The sequence below is a fragment of the Saccostrea echinata genome, unplaced genomic scaffold (genome assembly GCF_033153115.1).
Source record: "Saccostrea echinata isolate AGI-Se365-2 ecotype Australia unplaced genomic scaffold, CSIRO_AGI_Sech_v1 ptg000008l, whole genome shotgun sequence".
In the NCBI taxonomy this organism is placed as follows: domain Eukaryota; kingdom Metazoa; phylum Mollusca; class Bivalvia; order Ostreida; family Ostreidae; genus Saccostrea; species Saccostrea echinata.
In genome coordinates, this window is record NW_026889757.1 from 2,593,694 (window position 1) to 2,606,996 (window position 13,303).

Consider the following 13,303-nt stretch of genomic DNA (forward strand, 5'->3'; position numbering starts at 1 on the left):
CTAATTTGTTATTTTCATAAACTTTAATTCAAATCTTTTAATACAGGCCATCTGATCAATAAAATATTAAAATCAGGATGTTTTTTTACAATGTTTTGAGATGATCCACATCGATAATTCATACTTAAGATATTCGAGTTCAGTAAAATATGGATAGAATTCAATATGGGCTATTCAATACAATCTACAATTAAATTTAAATTACTCATATATCCAAACTCTTTAAATTGCTGTTTTTTCTATTCCACGAATCAACCCTTAATGAAAGATATAGAAGGATTTTATATTATGGAAAATATTGCGTTCGATTTACTGAAAATTAATCTAGTTTCATTTCACTTTTCCCAAACTTTCTAGAACTTACTACCTACTGTTACCAATGGTAAAAATGGATTTGCAACAAGGTGACACGTGATTCTGGACTAAGCAAAGGAATGATGCAAAAGGCTGTAGTTTGCCAAAACTTTGATTTTGATAAATACATCTGCAACCCAACCAAATTCAACATTGATACAGAGGGGATGTAAGACTAGAGTGTGTCATGTTTGTGCCTGCGAAAGAGAGAGAGAGAGAGATGTTAAATTGGATGTTATAAGCTTTTGATGATTTTATAACATTTTCTCCTTTAATAAGCTTTGATGCAATTTCGATCGTTTAATATGCACCTTTTTTATGGTACTTTGATTTTACCTATTGAATGTGTTTAGATAGAGATGGATGTACCGAAGAATTTGCATCTACATACATCAAGCGATGGTGGCATTATTAAAGACTCAATGACTCACGCTTCCTCATTGGGTGATGATTCCTGTTCTTCATCCTTTGCATCACAACAGAACTCTGTTACTCCACGTCAAACAGATCAGTCTGTTTTAAGGTACAGTAGAAGCAGCAGTACAGATAGCTCAGATTCCCATGATAGAGGGGAGATCAAGTCTATTGTAAGAGTGAAGGACCCTGCACTAGATTTCTCACCTCTAATGGCATTACTGCAGCCTTACACAGATCTGAACAAGCCACCAGCTAACTGGTTAAGGAGGAGATCTCTTCCTCAGCAGCAGAGGGCAAGGCAATTTTTGTGGCCAAAAAGAGTTTCAAGGTAAACAATATAAGGTGTTGGATATAGGTAGATTTACACATTTTTATATCACAGTAGTGGTTTATTTTTTGGACTCTGTGAAATGAAAAGTGAACGTCACAAAATGGGCAGAGCTCGATGGTAGGATTTTCATTCTATATTTAATTTTACATATGCTGACTTAATAAACATCTGACTTCTGTGATAAAATACTCAACATGATTACAGTTATATCTCAATGACTACCGTATAAGCAGAAATTTTGGTGAGGATTCAATTTTGGCATTTTTAATGAGGGTGTTGCTAACAATTTGTTCCACGTTAGAGGTTACCTTTATCTTTTTATGCACCATAAGATCGCTAGAATTACTTCTCGCTGAAAATAATTACTGATTTTTATGAACAAATTACTAATTTTAAAATTAAATTAGTAATAAATTAAATTTCCATCTTGCTAAAAATTCCTCTTATACAATATTTAATTAAAAATTAGACTAATTGTCTTGTAATTGCTCCGTATAATATGCTACAATACTATGTTGTAGCATATCATACAGGGGCAGAATTACTAGTAAAATTTTAATTATATTCAATTAGATTCTTTGATTAAGTAGACAGATATCTACGAAGGATCTGAAAATATTCCATTGGAGTTATCTCCAATTGACCTTTATTTATAAGTATTAAAAAAACAAGCCCTTTAGGGATCAGTACCTTGATGTGGTGAAGGGCTTGTGTGTCTCAATGACCCAGACAGCTATGCTGGAGGGAGCATAAGTTCCTGGTAGGGCCTTCCTTGTCAGACAGGTCAACGTGTAGAGACCAGACAAAATGATCCACTGCTCTTCCAGGTTGGGCATAGGGCTAACAACCCTATCCTTGAAAAATAACTATGTTTGGAAAATTAATACTTCAGTGTGCGACGGACCTCCTGAGTTAAGTGAGACTTTTTTGAATGCTGGTGGTCAAAGACATGAGGACATTACCAGCAGGATATTGGAAGACCTAAGCACCACCAATATCAAGATCAGATTAGGACACCGGAATGTAAAAATGGTGTACAACACAGGCAAGCTGACACAGATTACATCAGAGATGAAGAGATTCAAACTTCATGTCCCAGGAGTGAGTGAGAGCAGATGGACTGGACCTGGGAAGATGAGAACCCATACTGGTACAACCGTCCTCTACTCTGGAAGAGATGATCACCAGAACCACGAGGGAGATGCAGGGAGAGGCTTGGAGTGATGTCTGCAAGAGTGGAAGCCCATAACCAGCAGACTGATGAGTGAAAAAGAATAAAGGGCAGACACAACATCACCATCATCCAGTGCTATGCACCAACAAATGACAAGAGTGAAGAGGTGAAAGACGACTTCTACAACCAGTTCAGACAGAGACTGAGAAAGCCACAGCGACATCTCATTATAATCATGGGGGGATCTCAATGCAAAAGCAGGACAGGGCAACACCAATTATGAGAAAGTTATGGGTAATCATGGAATAAGAAAAGGAATGACAATGGAGAGAGACTAGTGGAGTTCCGTAAACAACTTGGTAATAGGAGGAACCCCTTTTTTCCCACACCATGATATCCACAAGCTGACCAGGAACTCGCCAAATGGATGAGACAGGAGCCAGGTTGACCACTTGTCTTGATGATCAATGGTATGTGGAGATGCACCATACTAAACGTGATGACCACATGAAGTGCAGAAGTTTGGAGTTATCAAGGCGATGCACTTATTGGCTAGATATAAAGGTCTATCTGAAACGAACCCAAATTAATATTGTTAGGTCCTTCATATAGCTGTAATGGTTAGGGCCATGGATATCTGCCTGGGTAGCTCAGTCGGTAGAGCACCTTACTAGTGATGCAGGGGTCCCAGGTTGGTTTCCCAGTCCAGTCATACATTTTCTCCTTTCCTGTTACATAGCAATTATAAAGTGGATCAAAGAATCTAATTAGAACTGTATATTTCTTATCATGTATTTCAATTTTTTTTCACCTTTCCAGTTATCTTCTCAGTGATTTTAAATTCACAGAGACATTAGATTAACTTATTACTAACCAGAATCTTTGTGTCTTTTCAGTTTTGCGATGGCAAACAATGCATTAGACCTTACCGGAGAAGTTGATGTGATATCACAAGCGAAGGTGCTTGGTTGTTTACAAGTTTTTTATCTTTTTACCAGGGGAAAAATATATGAAGTTGTTTGAAATTTGATTGTATAGCATGTACATCAAATAAATTGTGAATTCAATAATTGCACTACTTTTACCCCCAGAGTATCAAGAAACTGCTGAAGATGCCATTTTCGTCTAAGTCCCAGATCAGTATGATGGTTCACAAAGTGGACAATTCTCTTCTGATTGATGACTTTGATATTCACAAAAACCTGTTGAGAAAGCAGAATGTAAGTTTATGTATCTGTCATGTAAAAGTATAATAGTCAAACATGCTTATAGCAAACATAGGAAGTATAGTCAAACACGCTTATAGCAAAAAAAAAGTATAGTCAAACACGCTTATAGCAGACACACTTATAAGGAATTGATGCTTTCAGCACAGTGGCTCTAAAATATATGGTGAAAGTATAGTTAAACATGCCTATAGTGAACACACTTATAAGGAATTGACACTTTCAGCAAAGTGGCTCTAAAAGATATGGTCAAAGTATATTGAAACACGCTTATAGCAATCACACTTATGATGAATTGATGCTTTCAGCAAAGTGGCTCTGAAATATATGGTGAAAGTATATTAAAACACGCTTATAGCATATATTTTGGGGTTGCTCCTGTGATTTAATGTTCAATGTGCAATATTCAAAGTTTAAATTTTCTGAACTTGACTTTACATTGCATGAAAACTATAATATGTTTTTGATCTGAGATAATTTTTTGCCCCCCCCCCCCCCCCTCCCAAAAAAAAAACCAAACCAAAAAAAAAACACTGGTAGTTTTTGAATATTTTACAGTTGTGCCTTTAATGCTGAAAACAAGTGTTACAATCGTAAGTTGTAATATTGTCTTAAGAATAATGAGATGCAAAATTAATTGTTAGTTGATTTATTCGATTATTTACACTCCTATGACTTCAGGATGACTGGAAATGGTTGCGGGAATTTTACTTGGAGTCAGTAAAGAAGGACATGCAGGTAATATTTTTTTTTTTATTTATTTCTAATTAAAAATTGTATATAAATCTTCATATTGATAGAATTCTCTGACATGTAGTTACATGTGTGTTTTAGGTGAAATGTGTGCCAAAGAAAAAGAAGACCAGAGACTATCTTCAGAATAAAAACATGCTTTCCAAGTTTCTGTACAGAAGGTGAAATTGTTAAATTTTTTTTTTCTCTATCTGTAATCATTTTCAATGCATTTCACCTGTAAAGGGAGTTAACTTGTGAGTTGAATGAATTTCTCAAGAGGATTTTGATGCCATGAACTTCCTACATGTGTTTTAAGTTCATAAACCTTGATTAAGATTTAAAATTTCTTTGAACAGAGAACCAGTTGTCAAAATAAACATTCTCGTGTTTGGAGATATTGAAAATACAGTTGAACTTTGGTATCTCGAACACAGATATATCGAATACCATGGATATGTCGAAATCATTTTGAAGTCCCAACTGCTTATTCCTTAAGTATTTTACCTGGATATCTCCAGATCAGGAGATGCTCTGTTATCTCGAAGTATTTTCTCGGTCCCTTCGAGTTCGAGATAACAAGGTTTCACTGTATATTTATAGCTGAGGTCTAGTTTAATTAGGGAAATATATCAGTTGTACAATCTTACATGTAAATCTGTTCAAAGAAACTCAATTACCTGTTCTGCACATGCAGATATATACATACAGGTGACTCTCGATGGCTCGAACTCCGATCTCTTGAAGTTCTCGATCTCTCGAAGTGAACCTCTGGTCCCATTTTTTTCCTCTATATAACAAAGCAAATTTACTTCTGATCTCTCGAACTTACGATCTCTCGAAGTTTTCTATCTCGAGAACCAAGACCTGGGTCCCGTTACACACATTTCAGCGAGTGTACACTCCAATCAAGCGTAAAATTAATGCAGCTTGGACTTACCTGGGTAACAGTGAACGCCTGGGGCTGGCATGGAAGTGTCAATTGGGTGTTTACATAGATGACACTATACCTGTGAGCATCCGAGTGTTGATTTAATTAATTGGTTATAATTGGTAAATTATAAACGGATTGCTTCATAACTTATATTGACTTGACAGCAAGACGATAATTTTTAGAAAATAATTTAATAGACGTGTCAATAATTTTCCATAAATTATGATTGATTGATAGACGAATTTCACATTCTTAAGAGTTATCTCCCATTGTCAGCGTAACACTCATTTTTGTCACTATATCCTTTGTAACTTACCTGTAAATATTTTCAACCTTCAAACGGAATTGGACAATTTTGACCCATTCCTGAATTACCTTAGTATGCAACATAAAAAACATAATGGACATATTCAAACGGATTTAGTTTGTGAGATATTGCCCCTAAAATTTGGTAATGTTATAGAGGGAAAAGAGTGTCTTACGCCGATTGACCCCAGATTGACCCGGCAAAGGGAAATAACTTTCGTAAATGTGAAATTCGTCTATTGTATGTTGTTTTACGCCCCATTCGAGAATTTTACACTCATATAGAGACATCACCATATACCGGTGAATGGCTTCAAATTTTGATCTTTACTCGGCACTCAGGGCCATTGAGCAGTGAGGGTTCTTTATCGTGCCAACGCTTGCCGTGACACGGGACCTCGGTTTTTAAGGTCTTATCCGAATGACCAGCAACTTTCACTCCAAAGTGCTGAGCAAATGGCGAAGGAACAGTTGCTACCTATTTTTTATCGACTTAGGTCAGTCGCGGCCAAGATTAGAACTCACGACCTCCCGATCACGGAGTGAGTGCTCTACCAACTGAGCTACCGTGAATGGTCCATAAATTATGAAGTTTTATTTCAGGTTTCATGTAATCATGAAATGGGAACAAATAGATACCAAAACTTAAAAAGATCATTTTATTTATTCAAAATACGATCGTTGTTGTTGAAATCAAGTGAATTACCTGTAAAATACGAATGAAAACGTGCAATGACATTATCAACATATACTTCTGGTATTTATAATAGTAGAACGATGATGATCGGAACTGAAAATTCCGGATTTTATTCACTTTCTATCTCTCGAAACCCCTCGATCTCTCGAACTTTTCTTGCGGTCCCTTGAACTTTGAGAGATCGAGAGTCACATGTAGAATGTATATTCTGCATTGATCAATACACAGTTTGGGTATTTATGTTTTCAGTGTACAAGAAGCATTGAATTCCGGAGAATCACTGCCAGTGTCAACATTAAACAGAGATCTTAGTGAGCAGGACGAATTCTCAGAAGTAAGTCAGTCAAGACCATCAGATTTTATTAGCTCTTCTGAGCCAAAGGCTCAAAGAGCTAATGCTATGGCCATTTGTGCAGTGTGCAGTGTGCGTAAACGTCTTAGAATATGGGCCATAACTCAAGAACCCCTCGGCCAATTATTGTCAAATTTGTCACAGGGTATCCTTGACCCAAGGGCTCTCGTTTATACTAAAACTAGGGTTGTGACCCTTAAACAACAGGAGATACTTAGGAAAATAGGAACAAAAGTACTGGTTGCTAAAAATTCTTCTTCTCAAGAACCACTGGGCAGATTATCACTAAACTTGCACAAAAGGATAAGGATATGTTGTAGATTAAAATTTGCACAGGGATTTACCCTGGGGCAAAGGGCGTGGTCTCAAGGTCACTTCAAAATTGACCAAAAATTACATTTTATTAAAATGTTGATATTTTGCTTACTATAAGGACTAGGATCATCAAATCTTGTCAGTTGATGCATCTAAGGACCTCATATCATGTTGACTCAAAAGTAGGTCACAGTGACTTACTTTTTAAATTTTGCGGCCATTCTTTTTCAAAATGATTTAGAGGCATATTTTAAACAATTTAAGGCCTATGATCATCAAACTTTGTCAGTTGATGTACCTTGGGTCCTCAAAGTACGTCAACTAAAAAGTAGGTCACCTAGACCTACTTTTTGAATTTTATGGCTAATCTTTTTCAAAACAATTAAGGTCATTAATTCGAATACTGAGAGGTTTAGAATCATTAGAATCTTGTAAGATGATGCATCTTGGGGCCATAAAACATATTTATTAAAAAATAGGTCACAGTGACTTACTTTTCAATTTATAAGACTATAATTAAATATTTTGGGTACTAATTGGCTAAGAATCATCAAACTTTGTTAGTTGATGCATCTTAAGTCTTTGGAGTAGGTCGATGGAAAAGTAGGTCACCATGACCTACTTTTGAAAATTTATGGCTTTAATTAAATATTTCAGGTAATAATTAGCTTAGAATCATCAAACTTTTTCAGTTGATGCATCTTGGGTCCTATAAGTATGTCATCTGAAAAGTAGGTCACTGTGACCTACTTTTGAAATTTATGGTTATAATTTTAAAAATATTTTAGGTATTAATTGGCTTAGAATCATCAAACTTAGTTGATACATCTTGGGTCCTCAGAGAATGACAAGTCACCATGACCAACTCTCAGGTACTAATTGGCTTAGAATCATCTTGGGTTCTCAGAGTTTTTCATCTAAAATGTAGGTCATGATGACCTACCTTTGGAATTTCAAGGGTTTATCTAAATAAACAGGGTACTTGGAGGCTTCAAATAGAAGTGATAAATTGTACAGTTTATCAGAAGAGCGATTCAAGACCCTTGGGCCTCTTGTTTTGTAGATTTTATAAATGCTATTTATAACAGTTTTTTGGACTCAAAAATGAAAATAAAGGTATGAATATTTCATTTGTTAAATAAATTCAAGAAATTGCATCAATCATGAAATTCATTCCTGTCATGATACAGTTCATTTATAATTTCTTTAGAAGGAAGAATTAGGAATTAAGAGGGGGAGACTTATCTGAGTATGATCTACTTTCAAAAATTTTTTTTCTCCGTAGAAAACTTTACCAATATATGCCTTTTTAGTCCTTGATTTTATGCTTTTGAATTGTAATATCTTGTTTATCAAGAAAAAAGGGGAAACCAATTTTTAAAGCAGATCAGTTTAGACAAACATTTTACGTGTATCAAGTCGGCAATTTTATCGTATGTGTTTTGGATAAGACAGTTCTTTAAAGGGAAAGTTAAGGAGGCCTGCCACACCAAAATTTTATATAACATATACTGGGTATTAATTTCATCATTGAAAGACCAATTAATATAACCTTTTCTTTTTTTTATTTGAATTTTTGTGGTATTTTTTTCCCAATAGAAATTGAATTCAAAATTGTTTTGATTGAAAATATGACACTTTGGAATTTAAAAAAAAAATGCTGTTAATTAATGGATAATGAAATATCCTATAAGAGCCAGATTGACATTTACGTTTTTAATGAAAAATTATGAATATAAAAAAACATTCTATGTGAATATTTTTAAATTGTTGGCTAAAAACTTCAAAGAAAATTTGAAATATAGAAAAGTAATTACATATAATATCAAACAATCATATTTTAAAAAGAAATTGAAATGATGAAATATAAGAAAAGTTGCAAATTTTTTAAATTTGCATAATTATGATTGAAATAAAATTGAACCCAATATATATATTAAAAACAAAAAAAAAACAAAAACAAGAGGCCCATGGGGCACAAAACTCACCTGAGTAATTATGGCCCTTCTGTTTTTCATCAACGGATTCCTTTTCCTATATATTCTAAAGTAAAACTTTGATCGCATATTATTTAATTATATATAATTAAATAATAACATAATTATCATAATGGCTGTTCTTGAGAAGAAGATTTTGAAAGATATTTCCAATGATATTTCCAATATATTCTTATGTAAACTTTGATCATTTGTTGTGGCCTCACCTCACCCCCAGGGGTCATGATTTGAATCTTCAAATCTACAATCTACATTACCTGAGGGTGTTTCTATATTAATATGACTAATAATGGCTTTGTTGTTCCTGAGAAGAAGATTTTTAAAGATATTTCTTAAAAATTCCCATGTCAAACTTTGATCCTCAGAATCTTTGATCCCCACTTCCTGTGAACAAACTTAAATCCCCTTAACCCAAGGATATTTTGTGGCAAGTAAGGTTGAAATTGGCCAAGTGGTTCTGGAGAAGTCAAAAATGTAAAAAGTTTAGAAGGACCACAGACAAAATGTGATCAGAAAAGCTCATTTGAGCTTTCATTTCAGGTGAGCTAAAACTAATGAGTGCAAAATGAATAAAAAATCAAATTACTTTCTATCTGATGCAGTTGACACAGAGAAATCAAATGTTAGATCAATTGATTTGGAAATCATATTACAGACAAGCAATCAAGGACATATTTGTGAATTTTGCCATTTCCACTTGATACATACCGGTATATGTTTTAATTAGAGATGTCATAAATCAGTCAATATTTTATAATGGGTTACTCAGACGATTTTCCGATCAAGTACCCGGATACTCGGTAAAAAATGTAAAATACAAATATGTTAATTTTATTGAGACAAATTTAACCCTGTTCAATCCCATCTATGTATTTTTAAGTTGATAATTCATGTGCATAAACAAATTTAAGAGCCGACCAAAAACTTTTCACGGTTTATAAAGTGATAAGGGGTATTTGCTGGTGTAGGTGATGCTAATTAGTGTATAAACATAGACAATACGTATTTCAATTACATTTTTTGATGAGATTTTGATAAACTCATGTACTTTGAAATACAATAAAATATACATCTGAGTAACCGAGTACTGATTTTAGTATTCAATACTCTGACATTTGATCGAGCTAGTACCTGCAGTTTACCAGGTACTCATTGACATCCCTAGTTATGATAAGTATATATTTTTTTAACACTTTTAAAATGTCAACCACTCTTCTTGACATGTTTAATTTGATATTTTTTTGTTATGCATTAATAACAGGATATTTAAACTTCAGAATTTTTGATTTCCAACCAAAATATTTTTTATATAAATTTTTGTCCTTGAGTAATGTGTGCTCAATACATTTAGGTTGAAATTTAATACAGCTGTGCTTTATTTTTCTCATTTAAATTTCAATCAAGCAGTGTGATATTTATTTGGGTTTATCTTTACATTTAAAGAATTAACTAAAATTTCAGACAATTCAACATAAGATTTTATAATCATAAAATCAAAAAAATAGAAGGGGAAAAAAATAGTGCCTTCAAAGGGATTCTTACGAGGGTGTTAAAAAAGTCACTTTTCATAGCATGTCAGCATCTTGATAGTGTATATAAGCTTATATCTAACTGACTGAACAAATCCTTGCAAACTTCACAAAACCTTGTATATGTATGATGTACGTAATTCATAACCATTAAGAAGAGTTATCCAGGTTGTCAGTTACATGTACAGTAACTGTAGTTTGTGATTTTCACCCAAATCTCCTGCTCTTTTCCCAACTTTTTTTTATGTTTGTGTGTTACAGGACTTGTTTGGACAGCACCGAGAACTGATCTGGACTTTTGAGAACATTCAGATGTTGATTGGAACAGATTTACCTATCTTTACACGTGGCACTAATTACCCATGTGTAAGTCTAAGATTAAGGTATGCAGTTTATTACAATTTTGGCACTAATTACCCATGTGTAAGTCTAAGATTAAGGTATGCAGTTTATTACAATTTTGGCACTAATTACCCATGTGTAAGTCTAAGATTAAGGTATGCAGTTTATTACAATTTTGGCACTAATTACCCATGTGTAAGTCTTAAGATTAAGGTATGCAGTTTGCTACAATTTAATTAAGTCAGAATTTATTTATATTATGGTTGGAATTCTGAAATATTAAGATCAGAAATTTGGCCATACTAGGGTGTAGGAATTTAACAGCTAGGGTTTTTTTTGTGTCACCAGCAGAGCAGATCGAGTGACGCTTAGGGATCACTTTACCTGGTGTCTGTCCGTCTGTCACACCTTATATCTCGATAACTGTAAGAGTTATGGAATTGATATTTTGCACATATATTGCTTAGCACTATGACTCTTATAAATTACCATGGTTACTGATCTCATGACCTTTGACCTTGTCCTTTAACCTACTTTTTAAAGTAGTTCACAGTGCTGATATACAGCATATTTTTTAAAGTTTAGAGCTAAGTCTATGCTATTTATCATGTGCACTATTTGACATAAAAAATTATGATAAATACCAGCATTACAATTCACTTGACCTTGACCTTTGACCTACTTTGCAAAAAATACCCCGTACAGTTAAATTTAACTTCTGACTTTGAATTTTGAGAGGCAGGGTTTTTAATAATTAATTATCATTTATACATGATTATGAGCTCATAATACTGTACTTTGAAACTGTATGATATTCAGTTACCACACAAACATATGTTTTTAAAATACGATAAAAATATATCGGGATTGGTATTTCACAATGGATCCTGTAGACTGACAATTGTAGTAAAGACGGACTAAAATCTCTTTTGGAGGATTGTTGGAAACATGTATTAATATAAAAACCCTGAAAATATCAATAGCTAATTATAAGTATAAAGCAAACAAATATACATTAGTACAATGTAATATTATTCAAGAATTTATGTACAAATTATTTTATAATGATAGATCATAAAACTTGCATGTTGTACAAATGTTCACACATTCATTTCCATTCAGAACTGTAAGAGTTATTCCCCTTACATTGATATGTATGTACAGTACTGTACATTTGGAATAGAGCTTTCATTATTAGAGGAACAGTTTACCAGGGTCGTCCCTAAGAAAAGAAATAGCAGGGACATATAAAAAAAATAGAAGGGGGTCTTGAGTTCTTCGCTTAACAGGGGTTTGGAGGAGAATAGCAGAGTAACCAGTGAATAACGTCATTAAAGGTGGGGAAATTCTCCAGCCTCCAAGTCATAGGGACAATCCTGGTACACAAATATATATACAATAATATGTATACAATAAATAGAAAAATATATATATATACATGTATATATACTTGATTGTGGTTCAGGGTTCTTTGAATATATAGACCACAATCAAAACAAGCATTCTCTGAGTATTTCAATACTGGTGACTTAGCAGCAAGTGTAATCTGTTTCCCCTTAAAAAATCAAAAAGCATGCTCATAATTTTCATCAAAAATCATTGAAGTGGAAAAAAATGCAAACTTGTTCTATAATTCATTATGACAGACTCACGTACCAAAAGTCGGCAATATGTAAGCATTTAGGAAAAAGATGTGTGGAAAACCAAGTGAGAAATCCGGTTCCCCTTAAAAAAAATTTTTACAAAGTTTTTATCCATCAAAAATCATTGAAGTGGAACAAAATTCAAACTTGAAAAATTCAAAACTTGAAAAAATTCAAACTTGGTCTGTAACTCATCAAGCTCAATATCTGCAAGTGTTAAGAAAAAATGCGGAAAACCTATTGGGACAGACTGACAGACAGAGGGACAGACTGGCAGACAGAAAGATGAGGAGGAAACCTATAGTCCCCTCCGGCTTCACCTGTAGGGGTCTAATAACAGGAGCCAATATACTGTAAGTGTACATAAATTGGCGTATTCAAAATTTAGCGCAGTCACTGGGCATGGAGTTGTTGGCTAAATCATGAATTAGCGCTATACATGTCCTTGCCATACATTGTATTTATAATTGATTTATTAGCGGTATTCATGAATTAGTGCATCATTGTCTGCGCCAATGCTGCTAAAATATGAAGCCCGCTTTTTTAAGTACACATACAGTATATTATATTCTATTAACACTAAATGTATTCTATATACACTTTTGTGAAATCATACTCAAAGAATTTATACTAATTTGCTTCATTTGATACCAACATATTGAACTTAGTACATCTAACTCAGTACATCTAACTCAGTACATCTTGATAAAATTACATGAAAAGTCAAAGATGAAGAATTATTATAAAGTATAGAATTGGAATTACGTAGTAATAGATAAAAGAAATAGACCTCAACATTACAGTCAGTTTCCTGACTTGTCAGAATAAGTATGAATAATCAAAATGTATACATGTAACTTTAATATGATACTATGATGGTGATTGACAATCCCAATGGTCAAGAACAATCAATCTACCCAAATTTGCGAAGAAATCAATGGGGAAACATCTCCA

The 13,303-nt window shown here is 33.7% G+C and overlaps 1 protein-coding gene across 1 annotated transcript in view; it reads left to right on the forward strand.

Annotated features, from left to right (window-relative positions):
- Positions 1–358: 358 nt before the first annotated feature.
- LOC133180933 (erythroid differentiation-related factor 1-like) overlaps positions 359–13,303 on the forward strand; it is a 70,337-nt gene continuing 57,392 nt past the window's right edge. The window contains exons 1-8 of the mRNA XM_061315397.1: positions 359–523; positions 708–1,099; positions 3,173–3,236; positions 3,368–3,496; positions 4,184–4,240; positions 4,337–4,416; positions 6,421–6,505; positions 10,626–10,747. Coding sequence (XP_061171381.1) covers positions 714–1,099; positions 3,173–3,236; positions 3,368–3,496; positions 4,184–4,240; positions 4,337–4,416; positions 6,421–6,505; positions 10,626–10,747 — 923 coding nt within the window. The 5' untranslated portion in view covers positions 359–523; positions 708–713. The remainder of the gene's footprint in view (positions 524–707; positions 1,100–3,172; positions 3,237–3,367; positions 3,497–4,183; positions 4,241–4,336; positions 4,417–6,420; positions 6,506–10,625; positions 10,748–13,303) is intronic.